This window comes from Apodemus sylvaticus, chromosome 1, assembly GCF_947179515.1.
Source record: "Apodemus sylvaticus chromosome 1, mApoSyl1.1, whole genome shotgun sequence".
NCBI classification, from domain to species: Eukaryota; Metazoa; Chordata; class Mammalia; order Rodentia; family Muridae; genus Apodemus; species Apodemus sylvaticus.
This window is the reverse complement of record NC_067472.1, coordinates 97887236-97908914: the sequence shown is the minus strand read 5'-3', so window position 1 is coordinate 97908914 and position 21679 is coordinate 97887236. Positions and strand designations below refer to the sequence as shown.

Here is a 21679-nt window from a genome sequence, read left to right as displayed (position 1 = left end):
AAAAAGGAGGATATTGGATAGAGTTGCTCTATGAGTACTTTAAAAAGTTCTGTCTATTTTGAAGTCTTGAATTGACTTCCTATGATAGAAATGGCCATAGTAACAAATTTTACTCCTCTATACATTAGCCTGTTTTCCTACTTTACCCGTTAATCTCAAAGGAGTATATTATGGATCATAGCATCCATTCGGCACATCTGGGCCATTGAAGTCACAGTATCCCCTCCTATCTGATCAATCCTCATCTAACAGTCAGAAAGTTCCATATCCTAGCATTTTTCAATCTATAATTTCCTTCACCTTTTCTATATAACTGATTTTATCATGGTCACTATTTTCTGGAGACCTAGAGTTTACTTCCTACTATTTCTACAGGAATGATAGGCAATCGAATTATCTAAACATTCCAGTGGACCCCATCTGACAGCACTTCCTTTTCTCAGCACAATCCTCTCTTTATGTATTTTTCACTAGGAAATGAATATCACATAATGCCTCCGATTTGTATAATCTCATATACAAATATAACTCATTGAGAAAATATCCATCCTTGTTACCCACTTTCACCCCATTTTTTCTATAATGTATTTTTATTCCCATTACATCCCAACTGTACCGCTTTATAAACTTTTTCAGATGTTCGGTCCTTGTTCACAAAATAGCTAGTATTCTAGCTTGCATGGGTGTTACACTGACTTTAATTTATTGAAAAATATGAGGTTTTTTGTAAATATTAGAACAGTGATATTGGTGTTAGTGTTGTAATCAGGTTAAACCCACTTCCATTAAACTTGACAGGACTAAACTAAATAATTTTAGTTCTATGAATTATACTTTTCAAATATATTAAAGCTACGGGTGGGATAAAATGTCATACATAGATTTTCTCATGTCTGTTGTCTTGTATATTTTTGTACTTAACCTTGTACACTTATTTTCATCTCTTGAAACATAACAGAAATATTATGCAGATGTTCTTTAGAAGATCTGGCCATTTGGTACATAATCCTGCACACAAGCTGGGCAGTAATAATAAAAATGATTTTCTCAAAATAAAAAAAAATGGATATTGAACATCATTTAAGCACTTCTTTGGCCATTTGAGATGACTGTATTGAAAATTATTCATCCACCAAAATCAAGTAGGTGTCATCCCAATGGTGTACAAATAGTTCAATGTATGAAAATCTATCGATCTAATTCACCTTATAAACAAACTAGAGAAATGCAATGTCATCTTATTAGATACTGAAAAAGGCTTTGACAAAATCCAGCACTCTGTCATTTTAAAATTTTTGAAGGACTGGGGGATGCAAGGTGCATACATAAACTTAATAAAACCAATATACGGCAAGCCAATACCAACATTAAATTAAGTGGAGAGTAACTTAAAACAATTCCACTAAAGTCAAGGACATGATGATGCTTCCCACTTTCTTCCTGTCTATTCAACATAGCACTTATAGCTATAGCCAGGGCAATAAAGAACACAGGGAGAACAAGGGGATACACATTGCAAAGGAAGAAATTAAAGTATCCCTATTCATAGATGATATGATAGTATACATAACAGACTCCAAAAATTCTGCAAAAGAACATGTGCAGCTAGCAAACATCCTCAGCAAACTGGGTGGATACAAAATCAATACACAAACCTTGTGGACTTGTGTCCTTCCTTATACAACTGATATATAGGTTGAAAAAGAATTTATGGAAATAGCACTCTTGCCAATAGCCACAAATAATATATAAAAAAAAAACTTGGTATACCTTCAGGAATGCAAGTCAAAGATCTGTATGACAAGAATTTCATGTCACTGAAGAAAGAACCCAAGGAAGATATCAGAAGATGAAAAGGTTCCCTCTGCTCATAAAATGACCATTTACCAAAAGTAATCTACACATTCCATGCAGTTCCCATCAAAAATCCAATGCAAATATTTATAGAGCTAGAAAGAGCAAGTCCCAATTTCATATGAAAAACAAAAACAAAAAACAAAATCTCAGGATAGGTAAAACAACATTAAACAATGAAAGAACTTCTCAAGGTATCAATATCCCTGACTTCAGTCTGCACTACAGAGCAATAGTAATAGACACTGCATGGAATTAGAATAAAAACTGTCAGGATGATCAGTGGAATAGAAGACCCAGAATTTTACCTATAAACTCTTGATATTTGATAAACAAGCTGAAACCACACAAAATATAAATGAAAGTGTCTTCAACAAACAGTTCATCAAATAAATTGTCTAAATGATGCCTGACTGCAGAAAAATACAAATAAACATATCTATAACACTTCACAAAACTCAAGTCCAAGTAGAATAATGACCTCAACATAAAACAGGACACTCTAAATCTAATAGAAGAGCAAGTAAGGAATGGCCTTGAACTCATTGACACAGGAGACAAATTAATGAACATAACACCAATAGATCAACAATTAATAAATGGGACCTCATAGAACTGCAAAAATTTTTCAAGGCTATGGGTACCATTGATAGGATAAAATGGCAGCCTACAGAATCAGAAAAGGTCTACACAAACCCAAAATTTGACAGAGGACTAATATGTGAAACTTACAAAAAAAAAAAAAAAAAAAAAGAAAAAGAAAAAGAAAAAAACCCAAACCAAATTATCCAATTAAAAAGGCAATCCCATTTTTCTTAATACTTCATAAATATCATTCTCCACATACACTTCTTCCAATCTGATAATTCTACTGTGGTTTATCACACATCCTTTGCCTTAATATTTTTTATCCAGTCTTATTGAAAGATTTTGTTCGCTTGTACTATTTTCTGAAGTGTTATTAGGCAATTCTGATTGAGAAAAATGTAAATTCTTTTAGCCTTCTGCTTTTTGCTGCAGCTCCTATACTTAAACATAAGTACCAAAATAGCTCTTGAACAGGAAGCACATAGGATTACACAATGTCATATTAGTCTGAAGTCAGATGGTGCTCTGGGTGTTTTGGTATTCACATAATGAATCCCTACTGTTTATTAAATGCTAAGTAACTGAACTGAATTGAACTGTCTCAAGAATACCATAAGAACTTTGTGACACACTGATGTGCAAAATGCTTTCCTGGAGAATAGAGAAGTTTTCTTTCCCAAGGTAAAGAGACTTTTATGAGACTACAGCTGTATAGTCCATAAATGAATAGATACATTTTATGTCTGTAATCAAAGGGGAAAAATGGTTACCTTTCTGCTCTAATTGTTGAGGCAGAAGTGAGATTCTAGTACCAATATGTGTTAATTCTGTCCCTATATTTTACAATTTTCTTTTGATTTTTTTCACTTTAACTTTCTCTTAGTCTCCATGTGTTTGTGTGTGTGAATGTACCTTCCAGAGAGAGAGAAAAGAGGGAGAGGGAGAGGGATAGGAAGAGGGAAACAGAGAGGGAGAGGGAGATGGAGAGGGAGAGGGAGAGGGAGAGGGAGAGGGAGAGGGAGAGGGAGAGGGAGAGGGAGAGGGAGAGGGAGAGGGAGAGAGAGGGAGAAGTATACAATTAATGGAAAGCACTAATATCCAGTTTTGCCAACTGGCAAGCCTCATTTTCTTTATCTTCCTTTTTGAAATTTTAATAATTGTTATTTCATATTTGAAAGTTTCAAATGTTAATAAATATATCATTTAGGGGGAAGAAGAAAGTTTTACAAATCTCAGGTTAAATTCCATCACAGAGAGCAATCAGAGAAGGAAAGTAAAGGCAGGAACTGGAGCTGAAGACATAGATGGGTACTGGTTATGAGCTTGTTTCCCATGACTTGCTCAGCCTGCTTTCCTTATTTCTAAATTTTAAATTGTTGTTTTTTAATTCTTTAATCCTTTCTTAGAGTCCAATTTTATCCCATTCCTAGTCTGCCCTCCAACACTCTCCATCTCATACCTTTTCCCCCCTCTCTTCAAGAGGTCTTTCTCAACCCCCCAAGCCCACCTTGGCAGACCTCCCCATACTCTGGGGCCTCAAGTCTCTCTAGTGTTAGGTGCATCTTCTCACTGAGGCCAGACCAGACAACCCTCTGCTATATATGCTTCAGGGTCCTTATATCAACTGCTGTATGCTACCTGGTTCGTAGTTCAGTATCTGAGAGATCTCAGGGGTCCAGATCAGTGGAGAGTGCTAATCTTCCAATGGGGTTGTCCTCCTCCTCAGCTTCATCCATCATTTCCCAAATTCAACCACAGAGGTCCCCATCTCTGTCCATTCATTGGGTGCTTGGCTGCATTTGACTCTTTCAGATGCTTGTTGTGGCTCTCAGAAGCTTGCCATGCTGGACTCCTGTGTGCAAGCACACCACAGCATCAATAACATTGTCAGGCCTCCCCTTGAGCTGGATCCCAATTGTACCGTGTTACTGGACCTGCTTTGTCTCATGTTCTCCATTTTTGTCCTTGTAGAAACAATACTAGGTCAAGGCTATTGACAAGGATAGCAACCCCATCCCTCCACTTCATGCCCTGTCCTCTACTGGAGGTAGACTCTACAAGTTTCCCCTCCCCATTACTCTGCACTTTCTCCAAGGTCCCTCCATTTGAGCCCTAAAATTCTCTCACCTCTTAGATCCTCATCCTCAATAGGTGAGTATTTTTCCATTGTGTACATGAATTACATTTTCTGTATCCATTCTTCTGTTGTGAGACACCTGGGTTGTTTCCAGCTTCTGTCTATCAAAAATAAGGCTGCTATGAACGTCACTGAACATATGCCCCTGTGGCCTGGTGGGTCATCTTTTGGATATATGCCCAAGAGTGGTATAGCTGGGTCTTCAGGTAGATCTATTTCCAATATTTGGAGGGACCTCCAGATTCATTTCCAATCTGCTGGTATTCAGGGTTTTACCATTTTGCAATCCCAACAGCAATGGAGGAGTGTTCCTCATTCTCCATACCCTAAATAAAATTTGCTGTTGACTGAGTTTTTCATCTTAGTTATTCTGACTGGCATAAGGGGGAATCTCAGGGTCATTTTGATTTGCATTTCCCTGATGACTAAAGTTGTTGAACATTTCTGTATGTGCTTCTCAGCCATTTGATATTCCTCAACTGAGAATTCTTTGTTTAGCTCTGTACCCCATTTTTAATATGATTATTTGGTTTTCTTAAGTCTAACTCCTGCAGTTCTTTGTATATTTTGGATATTATCCCTCTGTTAAATGTGGTGTTAGTGAAGATTTTTCCCAATCTGTAGGCTTCTGATGTGTCCTATTGACTATGTCCTTTACCTTACAGAAGCTTTCTAGTTGCATGAGATCCAATTTATCAATTGTTGATCTTAGATCCTGAGCCCTTGGAGTTCTGTTTAGAAAATTTCTCCCTATGCTAATCAGTTAAAGGCCAATGCCCACTCTCTCTTCTATTAGATTCAATGTGTTGAGATTTCTGATCCACTTGTCCTTGAGTTTTGTGCAAGCTGACATATATGTATCTATTTTCACTTTTTTCTACAGACAGACAGTTAGGCCAGCACCATTTATTGAAGACTGTTTCTTTTCTCCATTATAAGTTTTTGGCTTCCTTATCAAAGATCAAGTTTCTGTAAGTGTGTGGTATTATTTCTTGGTCTTCCAAGATCAATCTATCTGTCTCTGTACCAATACCATGAAGTTTTTATAACTATTTCTTTGTATTATAGCATGAGGTCAAGGATGGTGATTCCACCAGAATTTTTTTTTTTATTTTCAATGTATATCTTTTTCAATAGAGCATTAAAAATGAGAAATTAAACTAATAACATGATTACACAGCACCTCATAATTATCTGTAGTTAATGTACCTTGCTTCCTTTCAGCCTTGCTTAGCACCTTTTATTGAAATATTGGTATAGTTTTACTTGATATTTTAATATGAATATTTTCATGTTGGTAGATACTATAAAACATCTCCAAACCCTAATATCTTTACACTGCCTCATTGGTGATAATAGTTCAAATCTGAGTTTACATTTCAAGTACCTGAATTGTCTCTAGTAAAGTGGTTGATAATAATTTAAATGTGTAATTATGCTAAAGAAAGAATTAAGAATACATACTGAAAATCAATTCATTTACCAGTGTTTGTACACCATAGTTATATTTGTATACAGTTTGTCCAAAAGACTGATAAAGGGTATCATTCAGTATGTCCCCTACATCATTTTCCTTGCCTAAATCACTTTAGTAATTGTCATGGAAAGCATAAATGCAAAGCATTGAAGACAGAATCAAGAGAGTTAAATATACACCATTCTAGAGAAACTGTTTCATATTTATTTTATTTATTTACATGTGAGTACAATATAGTTGTATTCAGACACACTAGGAGAAGGCATCAAATCATATTACAAATGTTTTTGAGCCACAATGTGGCTGCTAGGAATTGAACTTAGAACCTCTGGAATTATAGTCAATGCTCTTAACCAGCCCCTTGTTTCATATTAAGGTCAGCTTCTCACTGATATTTTCTCATCTGTGAATTTGGGCAACATTTTAAGGACAGAAGATTTATTTTAGAAACTGATTATAGAAGTAGATATTGTAGAAGCATGTCCTGTGGGTTCAATGCTAAACTTACAACTTATGGTCATGAACAGGATGATCTAAATAACTCTTCAGTTAAGCTACTTATAAAATAAAGATAATGATATCATTTTCCCCATGTTGTTGTCTTTATATATAGGATTCATTTAGAGTGAAGATGGCACACAATCATGCAAATTATTGTTGGCTATATGAATTTTAAAAAGAAAGTTTTCTTGACATCTGTAGGAATTGTTTACTAGTAGTAATTATTATAACACTAATTTTAAATACTTCCAGATAGTTTCCAAATTATACACAAATGTACAAATGAGATTCAGATCAGCCAAATAAGGATATAAATGATGGCATTCAGGATGGAGATCACCACTGTGTAGAACAGAGATATCACTCTGTTCTGCTTAGTTGAGTAACTGGACTTGGGCATCATATAATTAAAAACAATGGTTCTATACTAGAGGCTGACTGCAATAATGTTGGGGGTAAGGAGGAGAAGGCATTGTGAAAGCCCTTAGTGGAACACATCTTCAGAAAGGGGATAAAGATGTAGATGTAGGATGTAGCTATGTCAAACACTGATACTACCATGATGGGTCCAGCAGAGATGGATGAGATGATTCCAACAATGGAGACATCTGAGCTAAATAGTTTCAAGATAAGGAGAAGCCACAGGAGAGATCTATCTGATTTGATACACAGAAGTACAGACTTAAGGACAGATAAGTTTTTCAAGTACTCACACTGCCAGTCACATAAAAAGCCCAATGAAGAGGAGGCAGATTTGTGAGGCTTATTTATGGGGTAGTTTAGAGGTAAGGATATAGACAAATTAAGGTCATAGGTCATGCCAACTAGCAGAAAGCACTATGCTGTCCTAAAAGTCACCACAAAACAGATTTTGACTTCATGCACATTCACAGCTATTGCTGTTTCATGTACAAAGAATACTATCAGCATTATAGGTGTAATTGCATTGGAATAGGCAAAATTCAATAAAGCCAGATGGCTAAGAAACAAGTGCATGGTACTGTGAAACTAATACAATTTCTTACCAAATTTATTTATGCCAGTAAAGTGGGAATGCATATTCTAAGAAAAGGCACAAAGATGACGACAGAAAGCATAAGATTGTCGGTTAACCTGAAAAGGATGAACTCTGTCAAGGTAATATGGATTCTAGGCTCCCTCTCTTGTGCAGATTCTCCCTGTTGAGGAAAATGATAAATTCATTTGTTTAATATGCTCATTCCATATTTTCAGATTTGTAGAGGATTTTTCCTCAGTATCAATCAGGTGTTTTTGATGAGCCCTGCATGACCCTGGTGGGGCTGGAGTAACATGCCCCTGGGAAAGAATCCCAGTGTTGATGACTGCACTGGGCATGAGGCTTGTTTGTGTAATAATGTACATATTTTCACATTCCTCCAAGGAGTATCCTCTCTGTTAAGGTTAATGACTGCATGATAATCTAAGACAGCAGGAGTCCAGGAGCTGAAGGCTTGAATAATGTCTCAGCAAAATGATAAATGCTGGAACCTTCAGAACAACCTTTAAGGCTAGAGAAAATAACTCTAAATATACTTGTTGAAAGTACATATAACTTCTCAACTATGCAAAAGGATGCAATAAGTATTATGAGAGGATTCATGAATCTAAAATAACAAAGGGAGCTACACTATGAGGCATCATGTCAGAAAGACGCAAAGGCAGACAGATATGTAAATTTAAGGTCAGTTTAGGACAGAGCAAGGTTAAGCCAAGGTGTGGTAGAAATGGTAATTTTAGGGCAGGGTTCCACCCAACTAGCTCATTGTCTGTGTTTAACAAAGGCAGACAGATCACTGAATTCTTTCCCAGTGTTAAAATAAAAGTGTATGCTTGCTGTCTCCTAAAAAAAGTAAAGGAATTGGATCATGGAATACTGATTCATAAGATAATCACAAGAAACCTGAAGTAAATTACTGGACCTATAGATAAAATCAAAGACTGGACTTGGGTTCTACAGGAGATGAGCTATCTGGAGAATTTTTAAGATATATAAAAGAGAACTGGGAGTTCTTATGCCACCAGGTTCCCAGGTCCACAAATGCTCCTTGGAGCAGATCTTGTGCTCCAGACCCTATCCACCTACCTTGCCCACACCCAGAGACAGCCTGACACACCTCCACCCCCAGTAGGTCTGGGAGAATCACAATCCCTGACCTCAAGCTGTTTTACAGAGCAATAGTGATCAAAGCCACATGGTGCAGAGACAGAGAGTTTGATCAATGAAATATAATTAAAGAATCAGAAATAAACAATCAGACCCATGGTCACCTGATCTTTGACAAAAAGTCAAAACCTTCCAGTTGGAAAAAGACAGCATTTTCAAACATGGTGCTGGATCAACTTCTGGTCAGCATGTAGAAGAATGAAAATTGATCCATTCTTATCTCCTTGAACAAAGTTCAAGTCTGGGAGGATCAAGGGTCTCCACATAAACCAGATACACTGAAAACGAGAGAAGAGAAAGTGGGGAAGAGCATCAAGATGTTGGCACAGGGAAAATTTTCTGGGACAGAACATCAATGTATTTGGTTCTAAGATGAACTATAGGCAAATGTTACCTCATAAAATTGAAAAGCTTCTGTAAGACAAAGAAACTGCTGATAGCACAAAACAGCAATCCACAGATTCGGAAAAGGTCTTTACCAACGCTACATTTGAACAAAGCCAACAGAGAAAATTTAACAGTGTAGTGTATTTAGTATGGTCATTTTATGTGGAGAAGTATTTAAATGCATTTAGAAGTCTTTGCTTTTGTAGTCACTAAAGCAACTATTAAAAACTTTAATAGCCAGAAATGCAGAGAATACCTGAGTGTGTAAGACCCCCCAAAACCTAGGGTGCCCCAGCACCCCACACCCCAGAAGGCGACACCCAAATCACTCATGAGAAACAGTCTCGATGCAATAGCATGAGGATTTCTTTATTCCAGAATTCTGGGTCCCACAGCCGTACACCACACAGGAGTAGAGGACTAAGGACCACAAGTGCCGAATTGCAACAGCTTTTAGAAGTTTACAACAGAGCCTGCGAATCACAAACCAATCATTTCTTAGCATGGAGAGCCTGAGAAATGCGAGCCAATTGATTTGTACCACTCCATAATTTTTAGGCCAATCAGTTTAAATTATCGGAGCCCACGCTCAGTGGACCAATTAGTTTCCTATAATGTCTACAGCTGCGTGAACTCCTGCAGAGGGGTAATGGCTTACATTTACAGAAGCAAGATAAGCTTAGCCCCTTTCCAATTACCTTATGGGGCCAGGATCACCTATTCAAGGCCTTTCTGTTAGCTCTAAACAAAGGGCGGGCTCTGGAATGTGACCTTTTACCTAGTTTCTAATAAAGCAAGATAGCATTTTAAACTTCTGACTTCTTGGGGTCATTAGAGTTAGGCTGTATTATTTTCTATCCTTTCAAGTGTAAGATCACTTGGAACTTGGTCTGCCAGGGCCTGACTTGCAGCCAGGAACTAGGCAGCACCACAACGCTCTGTGCCAGGAGACAGCCAGTCACCCAGGGGTGTTTAGATATGCTTGCAGACACACAGGATCAGATATACCATCTAAATGTTGCTAAGGACCCCTAAGGAAATAAAAGTGGTCATTGACAGTCTCCAAACCATAAAAAGCACAGAACCAGATGGTTTTAGTACAGAATTCTATCAGATCTTCAAAGACGATCTAACAGCAGTACTCTTCAAACTATTCCGCAAAAGAGAAAAAGAAAGAACAATACCCAACTCCTTCTACAAAGCCACAATTACACTGATAACAAAACCACATAAAGAACAAAGAAAGAGAACTTAAGGTCAATTTCCCCTACGAATATCGATGCAATAATACTCAAAATTCTTGCCAATCAAATCCAAGAACACATCAAAATGATCATGCACCATGATCAAGTAGGCTTCATCCCAGGGATGCAGGGATCATTCAATATATGGAAATCCATCAATGTAATCCACTACATAAACAAAATCAAAGAAAAAAAAAACCTCATGGTCATTTCATTAGATGCTGAAAAAGCATTTGACAAAATTCAGCATCCTTTCATGTTAAAGGACTTGGAAAGAACAGGAATTCAAGGCCCATACCTAAACATAGTAAAAGCAATGTGTAGCAAACAAGTAGCCAACATTAAACTAAACGGAGAGAAACTTGAAGCAATCCCACTAAAATCAGAGACTTGACAAGGCTTCCCTCTCTCTCCATACTTATTCAATAAAGTACTTGAAGTTCTGGCTAGAACAATTAGACAAGAAAAGGAGGTCAAAGGCATACAACATGGAAAGGAAGAATTCAATTTATCAATATTTGCAGATGATATGATAATATACATAAGTGACCCAAAAAACTCCACCAAAAAACTCCTACAGCTGATAAACAACTTCAGTAAAGTAGCTAAATATAAAATTAACTCAAGCAAATCAGTAGCCTTCTTATACTCACAAGATAAACAGGCTGAGAAAGAAATTGGAGAAATGACACCCTTCACAATAGCGACAAACAATATAAAGTATCTTATATAAAAAGATACTTTAAACCTCATAAAATTACAAAGTTTCTGTAAGGCAAAGGACATTGTCAATCTGACGAAATGACAACCAACAAATTGGGAAAAGATCTTCACCAACCCTACATCCAACAGAGGGCTAATTTCCAATATATACAAAGAACTCAAGAAGGTAGACTCCAGAGAACCCAATTACCCTATTAAAAATGGGATACAGAGCTAAACAAAGAATTTTCACCTGAAGAATTTCAAATGGTTGAGAAGCACTTTAAGAAATGTTCAACATCATTAATCATTAGGAAAATGAAAATCAAAACAACCCTGAGATTTCACCTCACACCCGTCAAAATGGCTTAAATTAAAATCTCAGGAGACAGCAGGTGTTGGTGAGGATGTGGAGAAAGAGGAACACTACTCCACTGCTGGTGGGATTGCAAGCTGGTACAACCACTCTGGAAATCAGTCTGGTGGTTCCTCAGAAAACTGGGCATGACTCTTTTGGAGGACCTTGCTATACCACTCCTGGGCATATACCCAGAGGATTGCCCAGCATGCAATAAGGAAACATGCTCCACTATGTTCATAGCATCCTTATTTATAATAGCCAGAAGCTGGAAAGAACCCAGATGTCCCTCAATGGAGGAATGGATACAGAAAATGTGGTATATATACACAATGGAATACTACTCAGCAATTAAAAACAATGAATTCATGAAAATTTTAGGCAAATGGTTGGAACTGGAAAATATCATCCTAAGTGAGGTAACCCAATCACAAAAGAATACACATGGAATGCACTCACTGATAAGTGGATATTAGCCCAGAAGCTCTGAGTATTCAAGACACAATTAACATATCAAATGATTCCCAAGAAGAAGGAAAAGAGAAGTTCCTGGCCCTGGAAAGGCTTGATGCAGCATTGTAGGGGATTACCTGGACAGAGACCAGATTGCCAGGGAGGGGGTTAATTGAGGAATAAGTGTAGGGAAGAGGTCTTATGGGACTTATGGTGAGGGGAGAACTGGAAAGGGGGAAATGACTTGGAATGTAAACAAAGAATATAGAAAATTTAAAAAAAAAAAAAGAAAAATTAGTGTTCTTTTAAAGGACTGTCTTTCGACATTTAAGAGCACGTCTTGACTGCGTGAACAAGAAACCATAATGTAATGCCACAGCAGATTAGTATCCCAGGCAGATTATAGGCTTTACTTAGGGACAATTGCCCATACAATCTCATTCTTTACATCATTATAATAGTAACGGCCTGAGACAATAATCTGGTATTTTTAGAAATGTGCACATCATATTGTAAAGACTTGTTCTCGGTGGCCTCATTTCTACCTGTACCACAAAATGGTGCTAATTCTCAAGGATTTATACCTAATCAAATATTGCAAATTGGTACTCATATTTCTATTTTAGAAAAGTAAAATATGCACATGTGACTATTGAGACCTTTTCAGGCTTTCTAGTTCCAACTGCTTTAACAAAAGTAACTAAAAATGTAATTGTCCACCAGCATTGTTTTTCTATGCTTGGTGTTCCAAATCAGATTAAAACAGATAATGGAATTGGCTATCAGAGTCAATCATTTGAGATGTTTTGGAAACAATTTAATGTTACCTATATTACTGGGATTCTTTATAATTCTCAAGGAGAAGGTATTGTGGATCTTTAAAACAATGTGTGGGGTTTTTTGGTTTTGGTTTTGATTTTTTTGGTTTTTTGTTTTGTTTTTTATTCAATATATTCTTTATTTACATTTCAAGTGATTTTCCCTTTCCTGAATCCCCCCTCCCCGAAAGTCCTATAAGCCCTCTTCTCTCCCCCTCTTTCCCAATCCACCCCTTCCCACTTCCCTCTCCTGGTATTCTCCTACACTGCTGCACTGAGCTTTTCCAGGACTGGGGGCCACTCCTTTCTTCTTCTTGGGCACTATTTGATATGTGCATTGTGTCTTGGCTATTCCAAGCTTATAGGCTAATATCCATTTATCAGTGAGTGCATACCCTGGGTGTTCTTTGAGACTCAGTTACCTCACTTAGGATGATGTTCTCTAGTTCCATCCATTTGACTAAGAATTTCATGAATTCATTGTTTCTAATGGCTGAATAGTATTCCACTGTGTATATATACCACATTTTTTGTATCCATTCCTCCATTGAGAGGCATCTGGATTCTTTTCAGCTTCTGGCTATTATAAATAAGGATGCTATGAACATAGTGGAACATGTATCCTTATTACATGCTGGGGAATCCTCTCGCTATATGCCCAGGAGTGCTATAGCGGGGTCCTCTGAAAGTATCATTCCCAGTTTTCTGAGGAACTGCCAGACTGACTTCCAGAGTGGTAGTACCAGCTTGCAACCCCACCAGCAGTGGAGGAGTGTTCCTCTTTCTCCACATCCTCACCAGCATCTGTTTTCTCCTGGCTTTTTGATCTTAGCCATTCTGACTGGTGTGAGGTGAAATCTCAGGGTTGTTTTGATTTGCATTTCAAAAACATCCAGGCCCAAATGGTTTTAGTGCAGAATTCTATCAGACCTTCAATGAAGACCTACGACCAATACTCTTCAAATTATTCCACAAAATAGAAATAGAAGGAACACTATGAAGCCACAATTACAATTATATCAAAACCACACAATGATCGAACAAAGAAAGTGAAATTCAGAGCACTTTCCCTTATGAATATGGATGCAAAAATAACAAAATTCTTGCCAACCAAATCCTAGAACTCATCAAAACAATCATTCACCATGATCAAGTAGGCTTCATCCTAGGGATTCAGGGATGGTTTCATATACAGAAATACATCAATGTAATCCACTGCATAAACAAACTAAAAGACAAAAAATCTACATGGTCATTTCATTAGGTGCTGAAAAATCATTTGACCAAATTCAGAATCCCTTACTGTTGGGACATTTGGGGAGGAGGGATCCGGGAAAGGGGAAATCATTTGGAATGTAAACAAAGAATATAGAAAATAAAAATATTTAAAAAAAAAAAAAGAAAAAAAAAGAACTAACTACTTAGTAAACTTGAGTTTGAAAAGATGCCAAACTGACAAGTACCTCCTCTAAGGTGCAGGCTAATTTTTCACCAGCGATAAATGGCAAGCTACAGAATCTCTGGACAATGACGGCCCATTAGAGGTACATTCAGAACAGCTTCAGAGAGCCTCTCCCTATGGCTGCTCTGCTATTTGGCAAACCTCCCACTCACAGCAAGCCCAGAACTTCCCTCAACTTCTGGAAATTAACTGACAGCCAAAGCTAAAGATTTGTCACACTAAAAAGCAAATACATCCAAGTATTCTCACGGAAGCAATCCAGAAAATTTTAGAATTGGCTCTTCTGGCATTCTTCCCTGGTTCCTCCTAAACACTGTGCACCTAAGATACTCAGTTGCCACCACTGTCTTGCTCTAATTTGTTAAAACTGATAATGAGCAGACTCCACTTTCTCCATTGTAGCATATTCTTGCATTCTGCTGTTCCTGATTTCCCTTTCTCAAGTTTAATCTGACACACATTGGTCACACAGACACACACAGATTGGTGTGTGTGTGTGTGTGTGTGTGTGTGTATCTGTGTGTGTCACCACAATGTTGTAAATCGACTGAGCAATGCTTTCATTGGCTCTGAAGAACTCAAGGTACATATAAAATTTATGGCATCTTGAAATAAAGTAAATATGCATTCAAACATTAAAAAAAGTCTTGAAAAGATCATGAATTCAAGGCCTATACATAAACATAGTGAAAGCAATATACAGCAAATCAGTAGCCAACATCAAACTAAATGGAAAGAATCTTGAAGCAATCCCACTAAAATCAGGGACTAGACAAGGCTGACCTCTGTCCCTATCTATTCAATATACTACTTGAAGTTCTACCTAGAGCAATTAGACAACAAAAGGAGGCCAAAAGAATATAAATTGAAAGGGAAGAAATCAAACTAACATTACTTGAAGATTATATGATAGTATACTTAAGTGACCCCAAAAACTCCACCAGAGAACTCTTACAGCTGATTAACAACTTCAGCAAAGTGGAGAGATAAAAAATTAACTCAAACAGATCAGTAGCATTCCTATTCTCAAATGACAAAGAGACTGAGAAAGAAATTAGGGAAATGACACCCATCACATAGTCACAAACAAGATAAAGCATCTTGACATGTCTCTAACTAAACAAGTGAAAGATCTGTATGACAAGAACTTCAAGTCTCTGAAGAAAGAAATAGAAGAAGACCTCAAAAGATGGAAAAATCTCCCATGATTGTGGATTGGCCACATAAATATAGTAAAAAATGGCCATCTTGCCAAAAGCAAAATACAGATTCAATGCAATCCCATCAAAATTCCAACTCAATTCTTCATAGAGTTAGAGCAATTCTTAAATTCATCTGGAATAACAAAAAACTCAGAATAGCTAAAACTATTCTCAAACATAAAAGGCCTTCTCAGGGAATCAGCATCCTAGACCTCAAGTGTTACTACAGAGCAATAGTGATAAAAACAGAATGTTATTTGTCAAAGTAGCAGGCAGTTAGATCAATGGAATAGAATTGAACCCACACACCTATGGTCACTTGATCTTTGACAAAAGGAGCTAAAACCATCCAGTGGAAAAAAATAGCCTTTTCAACAAGTGGTGCTGGTTCAACTGGAGGTCAGCAAGCAGAAGAATGCAAATCGTGCCATTCTTATATCCTTGTACCAAGCTCAAGTCTCAGTGGATCAAGGGCAACCACATAAAACCAGACACACTGAAACTAATATAAAAGTAACTGGAGAAGAGCCTTGAGCACATGGGCACAGGGGAAAATTACCTGAACAGAACACCAAAAGCTTATGCTCTAAGATCAAGAATTGACAAATGAGACCTCATAAAATTACAAGGTTTCTGTAAGGCAAATGACACTCTCAAAAAGACAAAAGGCAACCAACAAATTGGAAATAGATCTTTACCAACCCTACATCGGACAGATGGCTAATATCCAAGATATGCAAGGAACTCAAGTACATAGAGTCCAGAGATCCAAATAACCCTATTAAAAATGGGGTACAGAGTTAAACATGGTTCTGGAAAGACTCAGTATAGCAGTATAGGGCAAAACCAGAACAGGGAAGTGGGAAGGGGGCCAGAAAAGGGGAAATCATTTGAAATGTAAATAAAAAATATATCGAATAATAAATAAATAAATAAAAATTAAAAAAAAAGAATTTTCAATTGAGGAATATGGAATGGACGAGAAGCACCTAAAGAAATGCACAAAATCCTTAGTCATCAGAGAAATGCAAATCAAAACAAACCTGAGATTTCACCTCATACAGTCAGAATGGCTAAGATCAAAAACTCAGGAGAAAACAGATGCTGGCAAGGATGTAGAGAAAGAAGAACACTCTTCCACTGCTGGTAGGATTGCAAGCTGGTAGAACCACTCTGGAAATCAGTCTGCCAGTTCCTCATAAAACTGGGCTTGATACTACTGGAGGTCCCTGATATACCACTCCTGGGCATATACCCAGAGGATTCTCCAGCATGTAGTAAGGACACATGCTCCACTATGTTCATAGTAGTCCTATTTATAATGACCAGAAGCTGGAAAGAATCCAGATTTCCCTCAACAGAGGAATGGACACAGAAAAGGTGATATACTTACTCTGGAATATTACTTAGCTATTAAGAACAATGAATTCATGAAATTCTTAGGCAAGTGCGTGCAACTAGAGAATGTTATCCTGAGTGAGGCGAAACAATCAGAAAAGAACACATATGGTATGCACTGACTGATAAGCAGATATTAGCCCAGAAGCTCAGAATACCCAAGAAACAATTCACATATCAAATGATGCCCACGAAGAAGGAAAGAAAGGCCCCTGGTACTGGAAAGGCTCAGTACAGCAGTGTAGGGGAATTCCAAGATAGAGAAATGGGTAGGTGGTGATTGGGGAACAAGGGGAGGGAAGAGGGTTTATGGGACTTTTGGAGAAGGGGGATCCAGGAATGGGGATATCATCTGAAATGTAAATAAAGAATATAACAAATAAAAAATTAAAAAATATATTATGGAATCTTAATTCTTACTAGAAATCATACATTCCTATTTCTATGCACTATTTTCTAAGTGTGACATTTTATACTCTCATCTATAAAACTTGTCAGTGCCTCAAACAATTACTCAATTTTGAATCTCATCCCTCCCTATATTCACCTAAGTCCCTAATAGAGTATATTACATCAATCACTAAAATATTAAAAGAAAAATTGATGCACATGAATGAAAGAAACAAAATGGTCCATTGTAATGAGTAGTTTATATCCTCTAATGTAAACTAACCTGAAACAAATATTAACTTGAAAGAACATTTTCCTCTGATAATTTGTTATCATGTAAATCCCATAATCACCAAGTAAAAGTGTGCTAATTCTCACATAAAGAGGAAAATAGATTGCTTTAGATTGACTGAGTACTTGAAAATTAATTGTCTTTGTATGAAATGACCTGCTCAATACTCACTGGATCAAAGGTAATGATCATTGGTGATTTTAATTCACACTGGAATCCAGAGCCTCTGCAGGGACTTATCCTCAGGGATAAATAATGACAGTTGGAAAGAGATTTATATCTGTAAAAATCTAAAAATTTTGAATTCTTACTTTAAAATGAATTCTTATTTAAGGAGGTAAGAGTTTGTTGGTAAATGGAGATACTTTTTTTTATATGTATCTTATTTCAAACCATGATATAGAAATATGTCAGATGGAATTATGAAGTTGTATAACAGAAGGGGGGAACAGAAACTTTCATAGAATTTCCTTGTATTTCATGAATAAACTGATCAGACTAATCGGCATAAAAGCAAATTTTTATAGATTTCCTTTTTATCCATATGTTGGCAAGACCAGAAATCAACATGACCTTCAAATCTGTACACATGTAGAGTTCACCAACAGGCTAACATATTCACTAGCTTTAAAACACTTTGTCGGCTTACTGTTAGGAGATATCCTGTGCAAGGATCTGGTTGTTTATGAAGTGAATGTATTTGCCTCAGAGACATCATGACACACAAATGAGAACGTAAGTATAGAATGTGAGAAATGACAGCCTATTTGCCCTTTGCTGAGTGAGTCTTTAGAAATCTTTTAACTTTTGAATTTAAATACTGAGCACTGACCTTTGTTGAAAATGATGAGAATTCATTCCAAAATATTTCAGTTAGAAAACACTGTTACACTGGAAAAGGAATGGGTGTGTCTAAAGAGTAACTAATAATGTGCTATATATTCATAAAACCTGTTAAAATTGATATTTCAAATTACTTTAAAGAACAATTACCTCTTTAGAAGACTTTAAAATATTGAATGAGTTTACAACTGGAAGTCAGATTTGTAAATTTAACATAATCTTTATTCAGTTTTACAGACTTTGTCTTACGCATCTGAGAGCTGAAATTCCCCTCTGATACTGGTTCTAATTTATCATAGCCTCAATTGTATGCCCACCCATTATTTTATAGCCTGGTTACTAAAAGGAGTACTCTGAGTTTGGTCTAACCAGGGTTTGTATCTACTTCTCTTTTTAAAGATTTCTCATTTTTATTTTGTGTGTGACTCTTGTCAGAATGAACACATTGTAGCACATGTATTCCTGGTGACTGTGAAGACCACAAGAGAGTACTGGGACCTCAGAACTGGAACAACAGACTCTCGCCAGAAAACACAGAGGATTAAACCCTTTTTGTGCCAGTTCACCAAGTGCTCTTAATAACTGAGCTGATACTGAATCTCCATAAATTGATTACTTTGTATTTTTGAGAGTCTGTTACTTAACTTAAAATATTTGTCTGCTAGAATATAGAAATGACAAAAGGAACAATGTAACTTCAAAGAAATAAAAATAGGAAAACATACAAGTTATTTTATATCCTGGGCTAGTAATGTAGTAATCATTCAATAATAGCAATAACTTAAGACTTCATTATTTAATTCTATGCTTTTATAATTCATTCTTTTGTTAAGCTAATAACAAATACATTGTTGTATTCTTAAGATACAGATTATTTTATAGTTATTCATCTATGAATTTATTGGTGTATTTATATATTTATTTACTTGTGTAACGGGGTACTGATAACACAGCACATGTGTGACTGACAAAGAACAAATTTCAGTAATTGCTTATTCCTTCCCATCTTGTGGGTTCCAGGAATCAAACTCTATCTGTAACATGTGAAACTTGGTGGCAAGAATCTTTACCTACCAAGCTGTTTTACTGGTCCAATTCTCATAATTTTAAACTTTAGCCTTAATGACAATCTTTTATATTTCATTATAAGTAAATGTAAATAAAAGTTATTTATTATTTATACCTCATTTCAGGCATTTGTGCTTAAATCATTTTGAAGTAATTACTGCACATAAATGTACAAATAATTATGATGCTAGTAAAATATCAGTAAGTGATTCAATGTTTTGAATAATATATTAGTTTATAATGTTCTATTAAATGAACTGAAGTAACCAATTTATAAATTCCATTTTGTAATATCTTCATCATAGCCTTAATCTAGCACTAGCTACACTATTCCATGGCTTTCCTAGAGGATGGGAACCACACTGCTGTGACAGAGTTCATTTTATTGGGCTTAACTGATGACTCAGTTCTTAGAGCCATCCTCTTCATCATCATTCTGTGCATCTACCTGGTGACTGTGTTTGGGAACCTCAGCACCATCCTTCTCATTAATGTCTCTTCCCAACTCCATTATCCCATGTTCTTTTTTCTCAGTCACTTGGCTTCTGTTGACATAGGCATTTCATCTTCTGTCACACCCAATATGCTAGTTAACTTCTTGGTAAAACAAAATACCATCTCCTACCTTGGTTGTTCTATACAGTTTGGCTCAGCTACTTTCTTTGGGGGACTTGAATGCCTCCTTCTGGCTGTCATGGCTTATGATCGCTTTGTAGCAATCTGCAACCCACTGCTTTATTCCATCAAAATGTGCACACAAGTCTGTATCCAGTTGATTGTAGGATCTTATCTAGGAGGTTTTCTTTGTGCTTCCTTTGCCACGCTTTCTTTTTTATCCATTCTCTTCTGTGGACCAAACAGAATCAATCACTTTTTCTGTGATTTTGCTCCTCTGATTGAGCTCTCCTGTTCTGATGTCACTGTCCCTGTAGTTGTTATCTCATTTTCAGCTGGTGCAGTTACTATGCTAACAGTGTTTGTCATAACCATTTCCTACACTTATATCCTCATCACCATCCTGAAGATGCACTCCAGAGAGGGTCGACAGAAGGCCTTCTCGACCTGTACCTCCCACCTCACTGCGGTCACTCTGTTCTATGGAACTGCTATATTCATTTATGTGATGCCCAAGTCCAGCTACTCCACTGATCAGAACAAGGTGTTGTCTATATCTAACACACTGGTGATCCCCATGTTGAATCCCCTCATCTACAGCCTCAGGAATAATGAGATTAAGGGTGCTATGAAGAGACATCTGGGAAAGAAAATATTTTCTTAGGGTAACCTGGTTTGTAAAATTCAATATAATAATGATAATTACCCAAGACAAGTATGACCATCATCTGAGGTTGGCAATTCACCTTCTTGTTATTCCTTTTGCCTGAATCTCATTTTTCTCCCAGTACATATAGATATTATATTTTATTGCATTTTATTTTATGTAGTTTTTAATAAGTCTTTGAGAACATTATATAAAATATTTTGATCATGTACAGCTCCTCTCAAACTCTTCTCAGTATATCTCTCTCTTCTGCACATTCAAATATATTTTTTTACCAAATTCATCTTGTGCAATTTAGGAATTTAGGCTTTAACGCAGCATGGGTAGCCTACCAGGGCAATGTCCTTATAGATAATTTACTTTCCTCCTGGAAGTCTTAAGTTGCTAATCACTCCTCAGCTACCTGTGGACTTCATGCTCATGTTCCTCCTCTGTGCTGTGATTTTTTTCTGGTTTGAGCATGTTGATGCCAAAAGTGCTTATATGAATCCATATTTGCAATCATTTCTGATGTCCTGAAAACCCTGTTTATTTGTAGTCATCCACCAGTTCTAGCTCTTACATCTTTTCACCCATTCTCATAATGATTCCTGAGATTAGAGAAAAGGAGGTGTTGTATAGAAGTTCCACATATTGTAGCACCTTCCACAGTTCTCTCTACATTGAGAAGTGTTTTTTTTTTGTTGTTGTTGTTGTTGTTGGTTTATTTATTTGTTTTGGTTTGATTTTTTGTTAATCACTATTTACTACACAAAGAAACCATTATGATAAGGGTTGGGAGATGGAAAAATCTATGCATACAATGTTAAGCCATTGAGAATTTGTTTGATCCTATATCCATTCATTGGGATAAAGATGGTGGGTTCTTGCCTAGTGACCAAAAACTGTCTATCACAGGTTTGGCTCAGTCATAGGAGTGTTAGGGGTGATTTTTCATCTTGTGGAGTTAGACTTAGATCAAATAAGAAAGTTCATGTTTATTCCCATGATATTTGGGAATGATCTATATTATATGCATAGTACACTATAGCACCTGTA

At 36.7% G+C, this 21679-nt stretch overlaps 1 protein-coding gene across 1 annotated transcript; it reads left to right on the top strand.

Moving 5' to 3' along the window:
- Positions 1-19693: 19693 nt before the first annotated feature.
- On the top strand, positions 19694-20638 carry LOC127679736 (olfactory receptor 484-like). The gene has a single exon (XM_052175386.1). It carries the CDS (start codon positions 19694-19696, stop codon positions 20636-20638), a length of 945 nt encoding a protein of 314 aa, XP_052031346.1.
- The last annotated feature ends 1041 nt before the right edge of the window (positions 20639-21679 follow it).